The following is a 24,061-nucleotide window of genomic DNA, read 5'->3' as shown; positions in this document are numbered from 1 at the left end:
ACCATTCGCGGCATTACGTTGCAACGGGTTTTCGTAAAGTATTATTATTATTAGCTTTATGGATAGGACATTCTTCAGTTATATTGATTAAAAAAATACACATGAACGCACCACTTTTTTAAGGTATACAATTTTAGTTGAAGATGGTAACAATTTATGATTCGACTCCGATGTCATTACCGTCATCACCTGTTACTGCCTTCTAAGTGTATCTCTTATATATTTATCCAAGGCGTTCCAACTCCGTCAACTCTATGTGGCCGAATTCAGACAGGACACTAATCTTATAAGAATTTGATTACAGATGTCCATTGGCGATAATAACTACAAGTTAGTATTCTACTTTTATGTTATAAAAAAGAACTTACCGGTAGGGGGCAGCGCTGAGAGCGTGGAGAGCAAAGCGCTGCTAGAAAGCGCTGAAGCTGCTGGATTAGTGCTGGAACTAATAATAAATGACATTTATTATTTGGAGGGTAATACATAAAAAATGCGTCATCATCATTGACTACAGGCAGGATTGGAGGTATGGTCTCCATGCGTAGATTTTATTTAACTTAATGAAGCCCGAAGTAACGTGCGACTAAAACTTTATCACAAAAAACACTTGCTTGAAAAATCTTGAGAAAACCCTCATGTATAAAATATTTATCCATAACATTCACAGTCCGTTAATCTTAATTTGACAAACGACTTAAGAAAACCCCTCCTATTTAAAAAGGTGTCCAACATTAGAACAGAAACATAAGATATTACAAGAAATCAGAAATTAAAATTTTATTTTTCACTTACTTCTGCCGTCCAAAAGTTTGCGGAGTACCGAATGTAGTTGGGAAAGACGGTCTGAACAGCGGAGCCGGAGACGACGCAGGGCTGGAAATAACATCAAGATTTTATTAGGAATAGATCTAACAATATAATTTTCTTCAACAGTACTATTCTTATTCTAACCGTTTCGTTTTCCGTATTCTCAAAAAACCCTTTCATTTGATACCTTTACCATGGCGGTGGACATAATTAGTCCGCCATCTTGGGGCATCCGCCATGTTAGATTTAGTATGACGTCACTAAAATAATCATGTATTTCAAGCTAAACTTGTATGCAAAAAATCAGTTCCATCGGTTGACGTTAACTTAACTTTAAGTAATAGATTTGACCATCACATAAAACCTAAAAAAACTGAATAAAAGTTTCTAATACATAAATGTAACTCACCTAGCAGTCTTGCTCCCAGCATTGCCGTTAGCGTTATCAATCTTCAGGCTATTATTATTGAGCAGCGGGTTCTCCATAGTAGGGCTGGTGGAAGGCCGAGTAGTATCAGCAGCGGCCTTGCTGTGCGGCGCGGAGCTGGTCGCGGTGGACGGGCTGCTAATGGCCCCGGAGTAGAGGCTCAGGAATGATGAGGCTACCGCTGATGTTGCTGTTGTGTCTATGGCCTGTGGAAGAGTTCCAGGGTAAAGAGTGGCAAACACAAACATTGAAACAAATTAAGTGCAAATTAAATAAGAGTTCTTCAAGCTGAACAAAAACATCCCTGAACTTACAGTAATATTTAGCATCTTTTATTGTTTTTTGGAAGCTATATTCAGCCGATAAAACATCCCGTTCGATAAACCGATAAACGTCCCGAACATGTTTAAGCGTCAGTTGAAGCTACTTTTGGAAGTTAATTGTGCACTATTGTTGAGTAGTTGTGTTGTGAAGTTAGTTGTACTTAGTGTGCTGAACTGCCCGAGTCAGAAATCTACCTTGTATGGGCAGATACAGACAGACACTCAGTCTTGAAAGACTTAGAACTTGAGATTGAGCCGTTAAACAAGACTTGTCTTACTCATTTTCATTCAAATGATTTTTTTGTTTCCATTGTGGAAATTTTATTAAGGCAAACGAAGATCGGTAAGTTAAGCCCCTGTATGTTATTGTGTTTTAACTTAAATATATTTTACGTCGTCCATTCTTCGTCCATTCGTCGTTCATTCTTTGATCGTCAGTTACTTTATAGAAATAAACACCTTGCCTTCAACATATATTATGTTAATTACTGTTATGTTAAACGCAGATACATCAAGCAAAACTTAGTGATAATACCTTATGTCGGCATAAGTTGATACCAGGGCATAATAAACCGCAGGATCGTGTACTCTATCTCGAACTTACCCTAGGCGAGGACACAGAGGGCATTGGCTGTCCCACTGGAGCGAGACCGAGTTGCATGCGTTTGGCGTTGATGCTCTCGTTCTCGCACGCCTGAGCCAGGATGTGCTCAGCTTGCACCGATGACAGGTGCTGGATGGGAAGATTTGATTTGATTCGGGCAGCGAAAGGATTTTGTGGACCAGGGTACCATAAGACCGAGGATTTTAATCACCTGGATTCTTTTTATCTGGTTAATAAATGGAAGAATATGACTTGATTATATCTAAAATCAGCATGCCGCATGCAGCTAAAACTTTTTTTAATGATCCTGAAGTCCAAAAAGAAGATCAAGCAAGTTATACTCACCGTAATCTTATCTGATTAGTACATTATAGAACAACTTAATGGACCCTAAATGAATTCCTCAGGATATGATGAAGTATCGATCCCAACACAATTCTGATGTTTTCTAGAAGAAAGCTTACCTTTGCCATCTGGAAACTGTCTTTATGATTTTTGGCCAGAATAATGGAAGACGAAATACGAGATGAAGCTTAAAATAATTTGGACTTACCATGGGAGTGGGCACTGTGGGCATCGGTTGGCTGACTGGGTCCAGGCCGAGACGCATGCGTTTGGCGTTCAGGCTCTCGTTCTCGCACGCTTGGGCCAGAATGTGCTCAGCTTGCACTGAAGTGAGATGCGCTGGAGTTGGTCGCACCTGGATTAATGGATGTTATGGATATTTTAAATAATCGTTTAGAATACATTTTTTTTTAAAGATATGGATTATGAATGTTTATTACAACTGTTAAAAAATCAGGGATGCAATATTTTTTATTTATTTTTTTACACGCAGTTTACGATCATTTTGCGACAAAAATTTACGTGCTTTGATGTTACTCATTACATGAAACATTAATATAAGGGATAGCTAAGTTATGGATGTATGTCAAATCCGCCAATAGGATCGTTTGATATTCATTACTTAGGTCTATAGCTTTACTATGTTTTTACATGGTGGAATTCGAGCTAAAGATCGCAACCGGTGAAGCATTTTAGTCACACATCTTTCTTTTAGCTTAGTTTTAGTCTTAGCTACCTTGTTTATCTCTTACTTAGTCCAGTATTACTGCTATTTATTAATGTCAAATAAGACTAAACAAGTAAAGTAATCACAATCATAAATGAATGAATAACAATCATAAATGAATCCGACTTCAGAGACCCTCACCGCAGTATCCCAGGCATTGCCTGATGGAGTATTCCCCCCGTTGCCTGTAGTAGGTCCTTCACCGCGCACTTTCTTATTCCGCCTGCAACTCTTCAGGTAAGTCCTGATGCGCTTTCGGGCGCGCTCGGCAAACTCCGGGAACTGTCGGGTGCAGGAGTCGATGATAGCCTGGATCTTCTCCTTCGGCTGCTTCGAAATAGGAACTATCCTGTCAAGATTCTCGTCCACGAAGAGGCGGACGAACATCTGGAAATAGGTAAGATAAATGTGTTTATTGAGGTATCAATTATGTAAGAAATGTATTCAATGATATTTATTAAGCATTTAAGCTTTGGAATAAAGAGTACCTAAAATGTGGTCAGAATAGTTGACCTAATGACAAAAAAATATTATTAGACAAATTTCTCGTGTAATTTATTTGTTTGACTAACGAAAAATGTTCCTGATTTTTTTGTAATTATAGTATTAGTGCTTATTGCCAAATCGGCAATATGTATGATTCGTTATATGGTAGGTCAGCGTTTCTATTGTACACTATCGTAATAAGCGTTAATTTTTTTTAATAAGATTGAAGTGGCAAACGAGCATAAAATCTAGGTAGATATGGTAGACCACCTGGTGGAGGTAAGTGGCAAAGCCTTTATTTCAAAAGGTTTCTGTGGTGTTTGAAGAATAAGTGAATATTTCACTTCTTGCTTCTTAACTTCTTACAAAATAATTAGGCCATAACCTAATTTGGTGTAACTTACGTTAAACGCCTTTAGCCGCTCAGGATCGTGATGCTGCGGATCGACGCGGTCGTCGGAGTCGTCGTCGGAGGCGCCGCCGTCGTCGTCGTCCTTGGTGCGGTCCGACGAGGACGTCTCGTCGTGAGTCGACGCGGGTTCCACGCCCGGTGTGGCGGAGCCGACGTGGATTGGGCTCTGGGGATATTGAGTCGGATGATTATAGATCTTCCCTAAGATAGGATTGATACGGTTATATTTAATACAATTATAGTTAAGAAAGTTATACTTGTTTCAGTGCATTGAGATTTTATTATAAGTTTTGAAGTAGTAAAGGAGCTGGCAGTGAATTTGATGGGAAATGGTCATAAACTATGGACATCTGTAATCAACTCCATATAGAACATGGGCTCTACCTGGAGCCGTCAAGAGACGCATTGTCACTATTTAGTCTCCTTATAGGCATGTAAGTCAGACGATTGGCATGTTTATGTATAAAAAATGTATTTAACTACGAGTATGTCAAATCTTAGCAGATTGGTATTGTCATTGTTATACGGAAGTCATTGGCGCTCCTAGGAAATACAAACTTAGTCTTGGTAATTTAGCTTTATTATTAAGATTTATTTCAGAGGTCTATAACCATTTTGTATGATCCGCAATATGTTATGTTAAAACATGAATTAATTACTAGGTTAAATCTTGTAAATTATAAAATATAAAATACCATAATAATATGAAACGCTGCTCAACCTTAAAACTCACCGAGTGTCCGGTAGTGTGGGGCGTGGGTGGTTTGGGCGGCTTGCTGCCCAGCCCCAGGGCGCTGTGGTACGACGCCCAGAGGTCGGCCATGCTGTCCGCTCCTTCAGTTATGTCGCCGTTGCGACCTGGAAGGACCAAAAGAATAGGATTTAGACTAAATAAGAAGAAGGTTGCAGTTTAATAATGTCGTCATTATATCTTGCAAGTACTAGGAGAGCACAAAATTTTTTTTTGTAATAACAAAGTTCCAAACGCGCATACAGTCCAACTGGTAAAAAGTGGTTAGTGCCAACTATTGATACAGATATCCATACAGATATTAACCCCGGATAAGATTAGAATCCTGTAGAAGTCGGCCATAGATGCGCGGTACCTCTAAAGACTAAACCGGAACGATTCAAATGAATACCTACTTCCTTACCAATTATTCAAACCACAGGAAACACCATCGCTACCACACATACCGGAGGTGTCACGCATCTATGGCCGTATAGGTTGATTATAGGTGTCCATGGGCGGCAGCAGCTACTTACCATCTAATGGACTACATGCATTGTTTACATTTAAGAAAAGATACTAACTATAGTGTACTCGAGGAATAGTTGAATATTGCTATTCCATCGTGAGTGATACCAGGATACCAAAAATTAGTAGACGTAGAGATTAGGTTAGAGACATAAAAAACTATAAGGAGGAAGCCGGCTACATTTGGAGATACGCAGTTTAAATTTTAAATGAAACAGACTGGCCTATTTATGTCTCTTGGCTCATTGCTACGATTTCTCGCTACCAGGAGCCCAGAGCCAATCTAATAGCTTTCTGATGTATCTATAATGCTTTCTCGGAATAGAAAACGGACATGCCGGAATTAATTACGATTTTGTATTTAAATGTTTCTTTAAGCGCACTCCGTGGTTTATGTTTTTTTTTTAATTATTTTATTTTAAATCTACTTGAACTAGGATTTCTTTGATAATAATGTTTTCGCAAAGGGAGGCATTGTGTCTAGGGGGCGGCCTTGTGTAGTATTTTTTCTCGGAGTATATAGCAGTTTGGCCCTTGTCATAGGCCGAAATAGAGTTGAATCGTGTCGTAAAAATCACTCCTACCATTTTAAGTATGTACGAGTATAACGTCGAAAAAATAACTGTCACGTGCTTAAATGATGGAGAAAACATCGTATGGAAACCTAGACGCTTGTGCGTTCTTTAAAGGTTCTCAACGATGAAGTTTACCAATACCAAAGTGAATTGTAGTTTGTGCCCATAATTGAGGTGACACTCACCAAAATTGTATTGTATAGGTACGCGTAATAAAATGTATTAGTGTTTACTTCGTCGGCACAACAGTTAAATAAATAAATAAATTCGCACTTGGCTAGCGCACTATAACTTAAACCTCTCTCATTCTGAGAATGCCCATTAGTGGGATAATAATGGTTTGACAATAGTGGAGGAAACAGTCTTGAAATAGAGTCCACATCTATGCCATCGGGAATGTGTATAATCTTAGTGTAGTCTTAGTTAAGAGGGTCTTCATCTCTGGGGATTGTATGTGTGTGTTTAGAACAGTTCGTCTTCATTCGAAGCTTCTATGCACAAATATATAATCCAAGCGCTTACAAATATAGACAAACGATGTCAAGTACTATACCCACATGTTTGAGTTTGTGATACTTTGGCAAGCGTGCGGATACGGCATGATGTTAAGAAACCTTCAGCGGTCATCTCTTATTGGGAAGTATAAGGTGGCCACAGTATAATAAAACATGCCTTTAATTACTGATTTTTAACGCACACTATCATGAAGCTGTGATAGACTAGTGGTTGAAACTTTGTCTCTTAATCGGGTTCGAGTGCCTCTGGTTTATGCGATCAAAGTTATGTCCAGATTAGAAGAAGAGATTACAGATCACCTTCACAAAGGTGAAGAAAACATCACGAGGAAACCTACGCGCCTGTGAGTTATTCAGAAATAAATATTAATTGTTATTTAAAAAGAATAGCCTTTGCTTAAAAGTTACCTCATATGTCAAAACCCGACAAGCCGTTTGGACCAAGTTTGGCGTTCAAAGAATAAGACATATATACATCGCCAACCTCGGATCCTAAACTGACAGGCTTAAGTTTTCAACTACTAGACTAAACCTACTATAAAAGGATCGCATAAAGACTTTTAAACCTATTTACACCCTACCCTAATATCATCCATTCCGTTTGATAAGGCAGCCTTTGCGTCATGCGGTAAGTAAGAACAAAAGAGGAGTAGAGTCGCTGGGATGAAAAGTAAAGAGTCGAGACTGCAGAACGGCAGAGGGGCTACTAGGCAAAGCGGTAAAGGGGTTGATTGACAGCAAAGAAGCTTGTGATTGTCAAACTGCGACTATACAGGGTGATTTTTTTAGTATGGATGGCGAAATCCGGAATTTTAAGGGTTAGGAAAATCTGAAAGTTACGTGGGCAATTTTTATACAAACTTAAACATATACATTTCAAAAAAATAAATCCTAAGGCAGGAATCGAAGGAGTTATAAAAAAAAGAACACCCTGTATTATTACGCCTTTGGATAGTGTCGCTTATAAAAATCGAATTATGATATATAATGATAAATTACAAACATTTTTCACGCTGGTTAATAACTAACCAAGTCTCCGATGGTCGATCGATTTTAACAAATAATTACTATAACCTACGTTATAACGATTGTGTAATATGAGTGTCGTGGAAAGGCATAAACTTTCCTTATTATTAAATTAAAATATTTGAATTGCTGAAGTAAAATAATGAACAGTTAAAAATCTATCATTTTAGTTTTAGAATAATGTTAAATTTTCTAGATGTCTTTGTTTGTACGTTCGGAAACAAAGCGTAACAATTATCTTATACTTAACTTAATGAATTGTGAGGCCTTAAACACGTTTTATTACGCTATGACAAACTAGTAGATAAATAGTCTTCCATTATTTACCTCCACTAATAACTAATGCAGCTATAAAATTCAACCAGTAATATTGTATCTTCGCCATAACCCGACAACCTCTTAATTAATTTGAAACGCCATTGCAATAAAAAAGATGGGTAAATAAACTCGTTTACTAAGGTAACAGGAACGCAACGCAATCCATAATTTTCGCCTTAAATACATTTAGTATTCATAGTCAGTTACCAAGGCGGCAGAAATTAATGAGGGTGGAGACGATCGCCCGGGACCAGTGCATCTGCCTCTAAATGTCAACCCGAACAAGCCTTGCCTATAAATAATTTGAGTTCGGTGCCTACGACGTCCATAGACAAAATGTTAAGACAGAGAAGACATGTTACCAGCATGTTTTAACAAAGGATGAAAGAGACAGACATACTTTTAGGTGTACGGATTAAATTATGATTGCGAAACACGTTCAGGTGTTAACTAGCAGCAAAAACATGAACTGAGATCATACGCGACTGGTTCTCATTATATTGATTTTAAAATTAAGGACGTGCACAAAACACTACTGCATTATTTTAATAAGTTAATTATTATTGATCGCACACCATATTCAGCATGTTAGTGAAATTATGACATAAAAAATTAAAACATATTAATTCGTGTATTGCAAACGTATGAGATTTTTACATGAATCCTTATAAGTTGTTTGTTTTAAATTTTATTATGTAAGAAATGGCAAATAATGGCAGATTTTAGTTAAACGTAGGGATTAATTGTACAAAAGTAAAATTGTTGTTAAGTATTTAACGTTTTTATAAATTTACTTTATCTTACATACTTTTTTGGCAACCTTAGCTTCCTATCTTTTGGCCTAATTAAATTAAATTTAATGATTACTATTTTAAAAGTAAAATGATCACAAACTAAGTAACAAACAAAGTTAATATTTTTAAACACCACATAGTTACACGTGCCACGAGGCCGTCAGTTGCACAAAGCAAATTAAAGTTCTTTTCGCCGTGTCTACTCTATCTAAACATTTAGCCTATGTCTGCGCCCCTAGTACCTACAGCGCTCTCGATAAGGCTTCGCAGGCAGTAAAAATAGCTGACGAACCGTTCTGCGTTGGAAATTATGCGAGACCGTTGAAATAAGCCGAACGTTTGAAAATTTTTAACCTTCTACACTATTTTTGTATTTTATGAGGAGATAAAATGTAAATTGCGTTGTTAGATGTACGATGCACATACAAATATGGGCAAAGGAAATATACATACACACACGTTAATTTCAAGTACTGCAACTTATTGCAATCGTTTTTACCCGACTGCCAAGGAAGGGTTATTAAATAACATATAGTTAGCAGTTAGTCGAATAGTCGTACTTGTAACAGAGTACTACGCTATGCTCTGGTTTGAGGAGCTGCTCTGGATAAATGGTTCATTAATATACTTACGTGAAATGTTCCAACTTAGTCCTCCGCATTATAAGCATAAACATTTTCTTTCTAATTGTAAACTTTCGATTGAATTAAAATAATATGTATTAGTATAATAAAATTACAAATATACCTATTAAAACGAATGGCACACACGTCACACAGACACACAAAAGGTAATTATTAGATTGATGCAGGTAACGTTTTGAAATTGGTTAAAAATAAATAAGATAATATAAAGAATACTTCTTTGTCACAATTAGACATCTATAATTGACGCAGAATCTTACCCTGACGTCGATAATACACGCGCCGGCACAATTAACCGACCACTTACATATTTTCGTATCTTTTGTAAACGCTTAAAACCGTAAAAAGGTGCTTGTCACTCAATAATTTACACAAATCAACTATCAAGTGTCTGTGCACTAAATGTTTGTCCAAGGACCCACTTTAGAAATAACAAACATCAAATTGAGGTTCACTATTCATAAACAAATGCTGTGGCATTTGTTTATGAATAGTGGGCGGTTAATTGTGCCGGTGAGTGTAGATGCGTTTCTGTCCCTTAAAAGCCAAATAAGAATGCTTCAATTTCTGTATAAGTCTAATCATTGTTGATACCAAAATAATGCTATCCGATGTTTATATATTTTAAAATGTGTTAATATTTTTTCCAAACACACACCTTAGTAAGTATGCTTGAAACTGTTAATAAACGTGTTTTCATATAAATACCTTTGCATCAATCTAATAATAAATCATGTGGGTTTACCTGGCGTCTGGCTGTGATAATTCCAAGCCAGCAACATCATTTTCAACTTCTCAGCGTCTTTCACGAGGGCCTGACCTGCATCAGATCACATTCGCCAATCAAATTCAAATTTCGAAAACATTGTTATTTTTTTTTATTCGTCATTAAATTTTTTAGCCAATTAGTCTTGAGTATTTCATGCTACAAAACCGGATTTGAAAAATTTGCTTTTTAATTTTGTGATGCATAAAATACCAAATTGATTTGATGCAAGTGGCTGTACACAAAATATACATTGTGAATGAATAAAAATGTTCAGAGCTTGATTACGTTAGATTAAACAATGTTTTAATAAGAATTGGCAGTCTAAAACATTTTAAACCACGGAGTAATATTATTTTATAAAATGTATTACCCAAGTCTTCATTATTTAACACCATATTAATTAAGACGTGATTATTTTTCATTATAACACATTGTTTAATCAACGTAAACAATAAACTAATTACTGATCCAAATATCGGTAAATTCGCGTGATTTAAAAATATGGAATTATTTAAGAACGTGCTTTGTTTTGTCATTTCAAAGTCCGGACATTTGAACTCCTCCAAAATAGCGTAAAGTGCTACTAAAAACTACATTCAAGCCGGCGATGCAGTGGTGACTCCTTAGGTGTTGCAAAGGTCCAAAATGGTTGCTTTATATCGATATAATAAATGAAACTTACTTGAAAAGGTGTCATCGTCGTTCATGTCTGCCGGTTCCGGAGTCAGATTGTCCTGTAACAAAGAAAAATATAATTAAAATTATTGGTAAAAAAAAGTTGAAATCTTTGTAGTAATAGTAATGATATCACTACCACTCAGCTTTAAAACAACTCCGGTAAAATATGATGTACAATATTTTATAAAATTGAAGGATGTAGTTGATGTTGGATGAGCAATAGTGCCTGAACGTCTTGCGCTCGTCCATGAACAGAAGTTAGCCGTTAGACATATCAAATCTTCGGAGGCGTTGGTCATCATTTAATTTTAGCAGTTGTTCACGTCGGAGACTTTATAGGTGATTTAAAATCCCATACGGGATACTTATCAATGGTCGTAGAGTATGGTCCAAGCCTTCCGCAGTTATGGGGATACCCATCTCCAGTAGCACGTGTAATGTTCCAACCAACAGCATTGTAGCTTGGTTTGAAGATAGAAATTGACGAGTGTATAGTAACAGATCTGACACTTACACCTCAGGGACAGAAATTATCATTAACTCTGATTTTTCAGCTTACTGCGGAGGGTAATGTTTTCGAGCGTTGTATGTTTTAGCACGCCCTGCAGTCCAAGAGGCTTGACAGATTTTAAGGGATAAGTACCCTTACTAGGAGTTTTTACGTTTCGACAAATATGACTGTTTTGGTATTTGTTTACACATGTTCCAATACGATTTCCTAGTTCTGACACAATCCGCTAGGGGCGCTGATTGGAATTTGTAAGGGCAAATACGTAAACAAATACCAAAACAGTCATATTTGTCGAAACCTAAAAACTCCTGGTAAGGGTAAAGATGTCGTTAGATTTTCTAAAGTATAGGAGTGACATAGGCCATATTTTAAGTCGTCGTGTTTTTGTTTATTTTATAATTCTCTAATTTTTGAAATATTTTAATTAAAGTCACTATATTAGGGTTTTCTATCTCCTAAGTAAAACAGCGGATGGAGCCTTTATAAAGGTACTAAGTGAAGAAGAATACTTCCTGATTAAATTTATTATAGCAGGATATTGTTATTTACCGTTTCTGATTTCTCAATCCTACGATTAATATTCAACCTTGTCAGTAAAACTGATTGACTCAATGTCATGCCATCGGATATAATAAGTGTCTACTATTATATACTTCAACATAATATTTTATTTAGTATTTAACCGTTTGGATTTCATGTTTTCCGTAAACTAAAGATTACCTATCAGATATGTCACAGAATTACAAAGAATATCAGTTGTATACTTTACACACCTATGAAATAGTTCGCGCTAAACTGCTAGTCCGGTCTGAAGTTGTTGCGAGCAGGAGTAGTCATACAATTTGCTATGGCGACGCGATGCATTTCTATATTCAGAGCGGACTAGCAGTTTTACGCGGACTAATCTTCTGTTTCAATTAGCAATTCTTTACAGATTTGTATGGCGGCACGTCCAATTAATTGAATTCAGATGGTCGTCAAGTTCGAGTGCTGATTTCATTAAATAAAATATAACTCTCTTTAAATACATTAGTTTAATTGATGTTATTTGGCTGTTAGGGGCACTATCTGACATTTTTCTACTTTATTGCGAGCCGGTTTTAGGGGAAATTTCGATTATATACCAAACTGGATACCGCTGTAGGGCATTGCAGTACCAGGCGTGTATAGGTTCGTGAGTTTTAAATAATTAATAAATTAGCGAATCGGCCGCCGGCGCGGGTCATCGCTCCGGACCGCGGACGCAAATCGATAGTGCTTCAAATGGACACGCCACTAAATATAGATATACCATGTGTCCTGTTCCCCTGGTGTCCTGGTACCTACTAGTTGGCCGGTTTTAGGCACCTGCGGACCTATAACTATTGAATACTTATAGCAGGGCTGCACAGGATGTAATATGTTTATAGTCAGATAACTTAGTTGTTCTTTACTTTTATTTCGACTTGAAAGCACATGTGAGTTTTCTAATTGCGTTACATGTTAAGTGTGTGTATATGACAAAAAATATTCAGAAATTTCGTATTCGTGGTACCACAGCAAAAGAGCTACAATAAGCTCTACTCTTAAATACATATATTTAAAATTATTTAGGTATTTGTTTATTTTCAGGTTTATTTTCAGGTCAGGTCAATAAATTGTACAGTCATCTGTCGTACAAAATATTACTGGGTACACGAAATAGAGCATCCAGTTCCGCCTAACGATGTTCGCATCGAATGACTAGGCCACTTGTTGAATGAAATCTTCGCATGTTTTCGTAAGTCGACGCCGGCTGCTGTTGCGGGGCGCTAAAATGTTGCTCGGCTTCGATTTTAAATTATTTGTTACGTAATTTTAAGGAAAGGTGTGGAATGTTTTCTTAGTAATAGAAATAGTAAGTATGCTATTTGGTTATGTAAAATTGAGTCTAAGTAAAGTGTAAAACTAAGTTTGAATACGTATGCCTACATTACCGCGTCTTTCGATTACAACACAGTAGCGTAAACTACATTTTACATAATTATATAACTATTATTTTAATCTAATTTAATTATTGTCGATACTTATTTATTTAAGATAGGGTCATCAAGTGCTAGATTAAAAAAACGACGCATCTCCACAACTAAAAGCATAATTAATCATTTTGCTCCAATGAAAATGATTATTAGAGGTGAGGCTAATGCATACTAGTGATTTCCATCGAATACGATGACGTAATAAAATCCTATCAGCTCAGTTGAAACCTAACATTCATTCGTAATTTCAATAGGCATACAGATTAAAAATTAATCTCATTGTTCAATCGGATTTAGATAAACATGTTGGAACATACAATGTAGTTATACCTGTTTAAATAGAGATTTTAATCCCAAATGGCTGTATTTATATTTGGTCTATCTTGCGCAGATTCTATAATTAGTGAGCGAGATCAATGTATGTCAATTCGCTTAAACCAAACCAAAAGTGACCTGCTCATACGAGTACATAAGATATATAGATAAGATGAATGTAAGGGCGGTTTTTCTTGTCGCGCATGTTAATCCCCGAACGCGTCCTCCATCCACACACAACTCGATACAGTCCATAGAAAGAGTGTGCGTATGGAATGGCATACATGCATGTAAGATGCGTGCACAGGAGTAAACACGCGCGAGAGGTAAAGCACCCTATTATTATGACGTCATATCACGATTAAACTCATGAATTCGTAGAGATTCGTAGAGGTATTTGGACAGAGGACGACACTATAATTGGCTCGCAATGGAGATTGATAGGCTTAGACCGGACACTGATTGGTTTGGACAAATATCGTTCACACGTACGGGTTTCTAGCAGTGACAGGCCAGTGGTATAGATTTGGACACCAATGGAATTTTGTAGAATACATGTAGATATAATATTAATTATTTTATTTCAATAGGAAACTTCATAATAACAAGTATTTGACTTTGACCTCTCCCTAATAAGAATTTTGTATCGGTCTACAAGGAACAAATTGTTCGTTTAATTTCTTATTCAGCTACCAGATTGAACACGGCCTCTTCCCAAAAAAGAATTGACATGAAACTCGGTAGATGCGTCTATTTTTCTCTTTTATTATCATTACATTATACAGAGCAATTTACTGCATTGTATGTTACAACAAAGTAAAGGATCCGTAACATACGTTACAACTGCTGAAAGATTACTATCAGTTGTATTTGGACAGCGTTATGATCTACACCCTAAATTTTTCTCATACTGAGAGGTATTCCATGCCCAATGCGTGCAATGCGACAGTAATTGCATGCATCTATTTACCTATGACATCATTAATTCTCCCAATTTAAAGTTAAACAGAAAAAAGTTTTCAAAGGTATGTGAAGTCTACCAATACGCACTTAGCCAGCGCGGTGGACTATGGCCTTACCCTTCTCATTCGGAGAGGAGACCCTTGCCCAGCAGTGGGACAGTAATGGATTGATGTTGATAAAGATTTATAATATTTTATCCTATGTTCCATTCTACCAAAAGTTCTTTTACAGTATCCAGTGGCATTTTAGTACCACAAAAACATTACTATGCGTGTATGCATGCATCATGCAACACTGTGAGATGGCCCCCGGGGATTTGACTCCGAGCGCTAGTTTCGTGTCAGTTGGTCATTCAAACTGCGTGTGTTTTTGAATCTAATGTAAGATCACAATCATCACGATCGAGACTGCTGAATACGATCTTATCTAACACAGCATCTTAAGTTATTTCTTGTGAATTGATTATTAACGGGATAAATAAAAAGGAAGTGGGTATGAGGAGTTTAAAATATTGTAATAAATAAGTTATTGAAAATTATTATCAAGTACTTTGATGCCTTTTTTGTTCTTATAGGTGTTAAAAATCGTTATTACACAGAATCGAAATAATTACGTTTTTGTAACCCCATCTAAGGCCATCTTAGAAAAATTGAAGCTAATTTGTTGACATAAACCGATATTGGCTTGCTTATAACGTAGAATGACAAAAAAGTTTAATAGTAAAATGATTATGAATTCCCTTATGTAGGTCTTTTCACTGGATCATATCATACCATGACCGTGGTAGGAACGTATGGCAAAAATATTATTTGTACTAAAAAGTATAAAGGTTGCTCGATGATAAAACGGACCAGTGGGCATCATTCATTTCAATACCAAGATATTTTTGTGTAACACGTTCATAGTACGGTCACGGTATGCTCCACTACACGGACAGAATCCTTTACTCGTACAGTAAAGCTTCATCATCAACCCATTACTGTCCCACTGCTGGGCACGAGTCTCCTCTCAGAAAGAGAAGGATTAAGCCATAGTTCACCGCGCTGGCCAAGTGCGTATTGGTAGACTTCAGATACCTCTGAGATTTTTTTTTATAAATCTCTCAGGTATGAAGGTTTCCTCACGATGTTTTCCTTCACTGTTTTAGCAAGTGATATTTAATTTCTAATACGCACATCATTTCGAAAAATCAGAGGTGCATGCTTGGGATTTGAACCTCGGACCCCTTGATCGAGAGGCCGAGTTTCTTAACCACTAGGCTATCACTGCCAATTAAAGCTTAGTAATTCCTATTTAGTTCGCTACTGCTAATAAGTCATATAGGTATATCTCTGTTCACTTGAAACTTTGGCAACTTGAGCTATGTATATAGTATAATGATGTGTTTGTACGAGCAACATTACATAAGCCTCCACACTAATTATCATGAGTGGAGAAGATTAGGGACGATTATGTATAAGTAGGTCTATAGAATAGAACATGTACGGTTGTATATACATCTTGTCGGTATAGTATATAGTACCAACTTATGTAGCGCGTATGTCATCGGATGAATTATTAGCGATCATCCCTAAGGGATTTGTGGGAAGGGGTAAGCCAAAGAAAAGTTTTACTTATACATCTTCTATCTTCACTTTTTAGGGTTCTGTACGTAAAAGGTAATAATAATAATAAACGCTTTCTACACTCACAGCCCCACACTAGGATTCCCTGTGTCGTGGGTACCATGGACACACACATAGACAAATACACAAACATCCAGACCCAGAAACGGAATCTAAATTCATCATTTAGATATGTCTGGCCGGGGATCGAACCCGGGACCCTTTGCGCGTCAGACCGGTATGGTGGCCGCTCCGCCACCCGGGTCGTCATAGGTAAAAACGGAACCTATTACTAAGTCTCCGCTGTTTGTCTGTCACAGGGCTCTATCGCTTTAACCGATAGACACTCGATTTTTTTACAAAGATATAACGGTGGCCGCTGTAACAACAAATACTAAAAATTAAATAATCTTAAAAATAAATGGAGTTCGTCATACAAGAAACCCCTATTTTTCAGCGTTTTTCGCTTTGGCTATTGAACCGCAATAGGGAGACAGTTAAAATTTTCACAAGTTCGACTCACACTTGGCCAATTTTATATTACCTTCTTGCTCTGTTTTCCCGACTACGGACAGTAATTTTCTTCGAGTTTATAGAAGTGATATAGGCTACATTATCTCTTTTCAATTAATTATTTTTAAGTTATCAGATTTTATACGGTAAATACTAAACTGCAAACATGATTTTTCCTTATTTTTTCCTTTTTACTCATATATTTCCTTGTTTTTGACGAATATGAATTACTTACTTATTTTTATTACTGCCATCTAGCGTCTACCTCTGACATAACGTAATTTGGTATGTCGAAACCATGGTGTAATAGCATAAAATTCGGTCTTTTATTCTGGGTTTGAATCCCGAGCATAATTATTTTTCTAACCTAACCTTACTGAGGTCTGCCCATGAGTATTAAACTGCAGTACCTCGGATAAGTATCTAATATAGAATGGCGTCGCCATAGAAATTGTATGACTACACCTGCTCGCAACAATATTAGAGCAGACTAGTAGTTTGGCGCGGGCTATACCTTCACATAACATATCCTTCTAAACGAACACAGCAGTGTTGAACACTGCTGTTATTAGGTAGAATTGTTGTAGCGGTGGTGCCGTCGGAGTCTTACTTATTTAAATTAAGATACCTATTATTTTGGGTTGGGCCACTTACTTGTGTAAACTACATTTATTAAATGTAAGTGCAGTCAGTTGTAATATTGAAACTACAAGTACCGCAAATTATAATGTATTTAGTTCAACCATTTTAGTTGATTCATCGAATATTATTTACACTGCATATATCAAATTACGCAGCTAATCGCATTCAGTCAGCCATTTTGTTAAAGTCACGTAAAAATTCGTGATAAGCTTTTTTATTTTTAATTGTTTTCGAAGTACTTGACAAACAATAACATGTTTTTGGTATTTGTGAGTGATTGCTACTTCTAATTTATGTTAAATTCGTATTTCATAAAACACCTGCTTGTCATTTTCATGTATATGAATGCTAAGAATCTTATTATGATATCTTTGAAAAAAGGGTTACAATTCATTTCTTTTATGTTACAGTATTTTTTGTCCCAAGTTAAAGGTGAGCAAAACCTGATTAACTTGTTAATGCACACGTCAGTTACGAGTTAAGATTATAGAAAAAAACGATAAACTTCACAAAGGATGCATGGAAGACACCGTAACATTTAACACATATATTAGACACGCAAACGGGGGCCCTTATATGGGTATTAAGGTAGGGCCTAAGGAAACGTTAAGCCACGTCTTGTCTAAGTACCAGGTGCACATAGACAGTTAGGAGTTAGGTGGGGTGACGGTATCGACCGTCTTGGAGGGAGGGCCAAGGACCGCATCTGCTATGCAGCCACTAAATATCCGTTGACCCTTCGCTTATGTACGCCTAGTAGCGTATGTCCTACTGCAATTTACCCGGTAATTAATTACACCTCAATGACAGATAAGGTGCAGTGGTGCGTATACACATATACAGACATATGATATGACGTGGATATAATGTAGATATGGTATAGGTGTTGTCGACAAGGTTTGCACGGATACCCAATACTTGGTAGTTAAATGATCCGTGAAAGTTAGCGCGTAGGTAGGGATAGATATTTGAGAACACAGGGATAACTAAATGCATCCTCGGAATAAAACTTTTGTCTGCTTTTGATATTGGAATATTATTTAGCTTTATAAGTTGATATTCTAATTTATTTGCTGTGACAGTATAATTAGTTTATTATTTTTTGAATACTAAATAATCTATATAATACTAATAAAAATATGATACTAATTAAATTAAAAATTAACTAATATCAAAAAATAAATTAAACTTATAAGATAAAGATATCGTCCAAAACTCCAACTTGTGGCATAGTGCCCAGAACGCTGGCAGCGTTCGGTTAATATATATTTAACTTATAAAGCATATTTATGTTTATTTGTAAGATATTAAAACATACAAAATATATATTAACCGAATGCTTAAGGGTATTGTTTTTCGAGCATCTTTATATACATAAACATACATACACATATATACATATTATTATGTGTCTCATTTTTTGGCACATCCTATAACCCAAAGGGATTGACAGATTTTAACATATGAGGTGTCGTTGGAGTCGCCTAAATTTCGGGAGTGACATAGGTTACATTACTTCCCTTTTCAATAAATATTTTAAGCAGTCCGGTTCTTTGTTTTTATATTTACTAGTTACTATAATATACACGGTCAAATTCTGGAAAGGGCAAATCGATTTTGACATTTTCGCATACAAATAAATTCGATTATTTTTGTGTTTTCACAAAGGATGTACAAAACTGTAATAGATACTATAATTATTATCTATGTAGTTGGTGCGTTAGTCACACTCAAACACACATACACACAACCACGCACACACACACACACGCACATTGAATATTGTACGAGTAAACTGCATACAATACACCAACTTAATCAACATAACAGGGTTCACTTGGATGTCATCTCGAAACTTAATTTTGCTATGAGGGCCGCATTAATTACTTAACGAATTCCAAATAACGTTGCCGATCCGTTGTGCGGGTGATTGAAAGTAGTGTTACTTGATACTTGTTTTTGTTTATGATAGCCTAGTACCTAATATGAAATTTGGTATCATAAAGCTGTTTTAGTTTACGAGTCCATTATTATTTTTATGGTTTCCAAAATTAATTTAAATTGAACTAAATTAGACTTCTCACACTCTTGACAATGTCTCGGCAAGTAGGTTTCCTTCATTGTTATAGTAAGTGATATTCAATTTCTAACGCATATAAATTTAAATAAAATCTTAATCTTAAGTAAATCTTAAGTTCATACCTGGGATTCGAACCTTGGCCCCACGACTGAGGCCGAGTTTCAACCACTACGCTATCATTGCTTTACATGTTGATGCCTAAATAATATGAGATTGTAGCTTATAACGGTTTAGATTCTAATCCTAACTATATGTTCAAAAATTCACCCTGTATAGTTAATATATTAAGATGAGTATTAACTCATCTTAAAACATAGACATATAGTTTTTTTTTTATATTATATGGGAGTAGCAGACGAGCATGCAGTCCATCAGGTAAGTGGCTACTGCCGCCCATGGACACCTGAACGCCTCGGAAAAGTCTGTCACCCTTACCACGCCCTTCAAACCGGAACACAGCAGCGCTTAACACTGCTGTTATTAGGTAGAAATAGTTGTGGCGGTGGTGCCGCCGGAGTCGACCACAAAGGGTTCTACCACCTTCAAATTATTCTACTATATTCGATAACCCGCGTGCCGTAGCAGTCGTCTTATCGGTTTTACATGAAGAGGGTTACAGGTTCAATCCCCGGCCAGACTTACATCTAAATAATAAATTTAGATTTCTATACCCTTAGTATGAGATTTACGAATTCACAAAAATGGCACAGTCCGCTAGGGGAGCTAATTGGAAATGTAAGGGCAAATACGTGAACAAATACTAAGGGTACTGTTCGGGATCTATGTGTTTATGTATTTGTCTATGTATGTGTCCACGTGTCTATTGACATATCGCAATTAGTTACGATTTCTTCGTAGTTTTACGTCGCTACCCATCATCACCATCGCTGCCCCTATTCGCCTAATAAAGGGACAGTACAGTTACATACCGTGTTCTGCTCTGAACGGTATGGTAGGGGAGAATATTTTTTTTATTAATTAGAAGTAGCAGACGAGCATGCAGTCCGCCTGATGGTAAGTGGCTCCTGCCGCCCATAGACATCTGTAAGTAACCAGATTGTATTAGATATTCCTACCTGAGGTCGGCCACAGATGCGCCGCTACCCCTGAGGGCTAAGCTGGAACGCCTCGGAAAAGTATGTCTCTCTTACCACACCCTTCAAACCAGAACACAGCAACGCTTAACACTGCTGTTATAAGGCAGAAATAGGTGTGGCGGTGGTGCCGCCGGAGTCGAACCATACAGGCGTTCGAAGTTAGTCCTCAAATGTAGAGCAACGCATCTGCCGGACCTCATGCAAAACTTAAATCCTACGTGGGGTTGATTACAGTTTTCCATGCTCGTCTGCTACTTCAATATTATAAAAAAATAACAAAAGGTACTCTATGTAGAGTAAAAAGGGAGTTCTGTGTAGATTTAGGGAGTTCTATGTAGATTTATGACTATATTTGGAGTTTGTCTTAATTTTATAGACTCGTACCTTTCTGGAATTGTGTGTAGAGTTAGGGAGATCTATGTAGAGTTATGTTATGAAGAATTTATGTTGATTTTTAGACGCGTACCTGATAGCATCACATTACCTCATTCGCCCCCAACAAACGACAGTCGTCGATGCAGGTTTCGCGGATGGACGAAATAAATTGTGATATAACCTAGTTTTCAATACAAAATGCTGCAAAATTTCGGCAGCGACCACCTATGTGCTGGGAGGCTGGTATGTACTGATACATAGGCTATGTACTGCGGTGTTGCCCCCCTCGCGAACCCCCGCCCGGGGGTTGCCGTAGTGTTGCCACCCCGCGAGTGATAACCGTCACGGTATCGGGTTTATCGATAGTCGATACTCGATAGTTCGGGCATTAATGCTAAGTGGGCTTCGGGCTTACTCGTTGACGCTTGGCAAATTTTATAAGTTGTAAATAAACAATTTTTATTTTGACTGAAATAGATATCTGCATTGTAATACATAAGTAAACAATCATCAAGCATCGTAATACATGAGCTATAGATTTGAACTTGTAAGTAAGAAGGCATCCAGACCTTACCACTAAAGCACAAGAACTTACGCTAGAAATAGGTGTTTTATTAGCACTCATCATCAGATAAACTGGGTATTCGTAAGTGATTTAAAATTCATTAAAAATAGTGCTTTAATTTACATTGAAACTCTTTATACGAAACAGTATGAAATTCATTTAACTGTTCGATTTCAACATCAAATATTATACAAATGAATAGTTTTATTAATTTATAAATTAAGCAATATTCATAAAAACTCATCAAAATATCCCATTCGACGAATTCTCACCTCAATTAGTTTTATCGATAACAGATATCCACGTAGGGCAGCAATCAGGTAGCAGTCACCGTATAATCATTAAATACCCACGCCAGGCGATGACGCCCGCGGCGCCACCTACCCCCCTCGCGCCCAATTATGAAAATACGAACAAAATACATTTAAATTTCAACGCCGAACGCCCAACGGTCCATTGCGTTGATAGCTGATGATAGAAATCATCGATATTCGGTACAACCCGCCCCATCCTTACGCCGTCTTCGCGAAGATTGACTTGCTTACGTCTATTCTGAGTACTGGCGGATTGTTCTTCATGGGTTTGTACTTAATCTTAAACTACTTCGGTATTCGGTTTATTTTCTGTTTTATAGATTTAAGGTATCTTCTTTAACCTCAGGTACGAATCCTGCTCTATTCAAATAGATATAAATACACCAATACTTACTACATCATAATTTATAAGCAAAACTGAATATATGTGTTAATAATATACAATCTTATAATGTAATATTGTGTCGCAATTAACTGAAAAATCAAAAGTTAAAGCTTCTAAATATTATCTGTTACAATACTAATCTCATAACTATAAGTTATGAGAGGGTTATGAGAGTTATGAGAGGGTTCTGTTGTAGGTGCCATAGGCACACATAAAGGCAATTAAAAACACCCAGACACCTAGCAGAATTTTGAATGGTGGCAGCACTGGCATCGCCTCCATCAATCGGACATGTGGCGGGTCACCACGGCTCCGTCTGGATTTTCCATGTGCCGCGAGCATGCAACGTATAGGATGAACTTCCTCCTGAAGTGTTCCCGGAGCACTATGACATGAGGCTCTTCGAAAAGGTAAAAAGAGCACTGCATTGGCGATTCCTCTAGTGTTTGAAATGTTTAAGTGACTGTACAACTTTTCATCCAGTTGTCTGCCTGCCTATTGGCTAGGTTTGATTATAAAAATTTGAACGGGTTGCACTCCGGGACTGCTGGCAGAACTGAAAACTTTCAAAACCTAACCTTACGTAAAAACTCATACTAAGGGTATGAGTATTTACGTTTTTACAAAAATGACTGTTGTATGTTTGTATTTGTTTACGTATTTACCCATACATTTCTAATCAGCGTCCCTAGCGGACTGTATCAGAACTGACTAACTAAGGGTACTGAATAATAAAAAATAATTAATAGAAAGTGAAACTGACACCCATCGACATATTTCTTCTATGCTGCAACCGGATGACATCTTAATGCAGTTTGCTTTGCCGTCTTACTAATTTTCGATCAGGCCACGTGTCCTTTTTTTTTGTTGACGAGGGGAAAACCTTCAAAAGGTACCCTATGCCGTGGGAGCGGCATGGGGTTATGTGGGATTCTTACCGCACTAAAACCCCCCCGGTGGCCGTCCTCCGTTAAAAAAAAAGAGTAAAAAAAAAAGTAAAAAATGTTAAACTTGCGTCAGGCCACGTGTCCTGATGCAAGTTTAACATTTTTTACTTACGAAAAGTGCACAACGCCACTAAAGGAGTTTTCACTTCAAAAATACATTCGCCGAACTTAAACAAAGCACCAAATCAGACCTCTAGCTATGTATATATAAACAAAAGATAAATAACTTCACAGTAAGAAAGCTGCTCTCTTATCATCATTGAATTTGTTACTTGACACCTACGACATCCGTAGGAAGACAGTAGGCGGTGCTATTTAAACCACATGGACCACGGCCCCAATCAAACTTCTTAGTAACACACAACCTTCATTTGATCTATACTGGGTAAAATGAATTTAGTATTTTACAGGAGAGAGTAGGCGTTATCATCTGATAGTTTGGTAGTTCTCTGATAAAAAAAAGTTAAGTTGGAAAATAGAGAAATTTTGAACACAGTTCGATATGATGCTACTAAATTGACAATCCTTTCATAATTCCGTTAGTACCATAGATAGCTACACCTATTTCTACCTTATTAACAGGATTATAAAATGCGTTGTAGTTTAAAAGGCGTGGTAATGCAAAGATACCGCCAAACTATTTCATTTTAGCTTCCAACAGCAGCAACGCATCAGCGTCAGGTCAGGTCAGGTCAGCGTCAGATCTCAATCCTACTTGCATTTCTTTACATGTGCACCCAAAATGCCAGCAATGACATTTACATTCTGGTTCACTGCAATCTCGTTTGCTATTACTATTTAATAAAAAATATACCCCATCAACATCGCTGTGCAGGTCGTTGAAACCCAAAAATATGTTAAGTCAATGAGTGAAGAATCAAATAGACGCCGTTAATGGTAAAATGGTAAAAGAACTGCTTCAGTACTGTTAAGTTACCTAACTAGATGACCTGCGTAGCATAGTAGCCACGGTAACGATCTGGCACGGGAAAAGCTCCAGATTCAAAGTGTTCAGACTTAAGTATAGTCCGCGTAAAACTGCCAG

At 37.0% G+C, this 24,061-nt stretch overlaps 1 protein-coding gene across 6 annotated transcripts in view; it reads right to left on the bottom strand.

Moving 5' to 3' along the window:
* The window catches only part of LOC140756616 (nucleolar protein 4), a 229,168-nt gene that overhangs the window by 4,196 nt on the left and 200,911 nt on the right, over positions 1-24,061 (bottom strand). For 3 of the 6 annotated variants that reach the window (XM_073092154.1, XM_073092155.1, XM_073092156.1), the window contains exons 5-14: positions 10,713-10,764; positions 10,007-10,081; positions 4,865-4,989; positions 4,124-4,297; positions 3,375-3,620; positions 2,715-2,861; positions 2,162-2,290; positions 1,217-1,440; positions 793-873; positions 369-445 (exon numbers count right to left, since the gene is read on the bottom strand). In XM_073092154.1, the coding sequence (XP_072948255.1) occupies positions 369-445; positions 793-873; positions 1,217-1,440; positions 2,162-2,290; positions 2,715-2,861; positions 3,375-3,620; positions 4,124-4,297; positions 4,865-4,989; positions 10,007-10,081; positions 10,713-10,764 (1,330 nt within the window). The remainder of the gene's footprint in view (positions 1-368; positions 446-792; positions 874-1,216; positions 1,441-2,161; positions 2,291-2,714; positions 2,862-3,374; positions 3,621-4,123; positions 4,298-4,864; positions 4,990-10,006; positions 10,082-10,712; positions 10,765-24,061) is intronic. The other 3 variants (XM_073092158.1, XM_073092157.1, XM_073092159.1) reach the window with 3 other exon arrangements.

The sequence above is a fragment of the Epargyreus clarus genome, unplaced genomic scaffold, assembly GCF_041222505.1.
Source record: "Epargyreus clarus isolate Ecla_fem2 unplaced genomic scaffold, WU_Ecla_fem_2.2 ptg000035l, whole genome shotgun sequence".
In the NCBI taxonomy this organism is placed as follows: domain Eukaryota; kingdom Metazoa; phylum Arthropoda; class Insecta; order Lepidoptera; family Hesperiidae; genus Epargyreus; species Epargyreus clarus.
The sequence above is the reverse complement of the archived record's forward strand: the minus strand, read 5'-3'. Positions and strand labels throughout refer to the sequence as shown.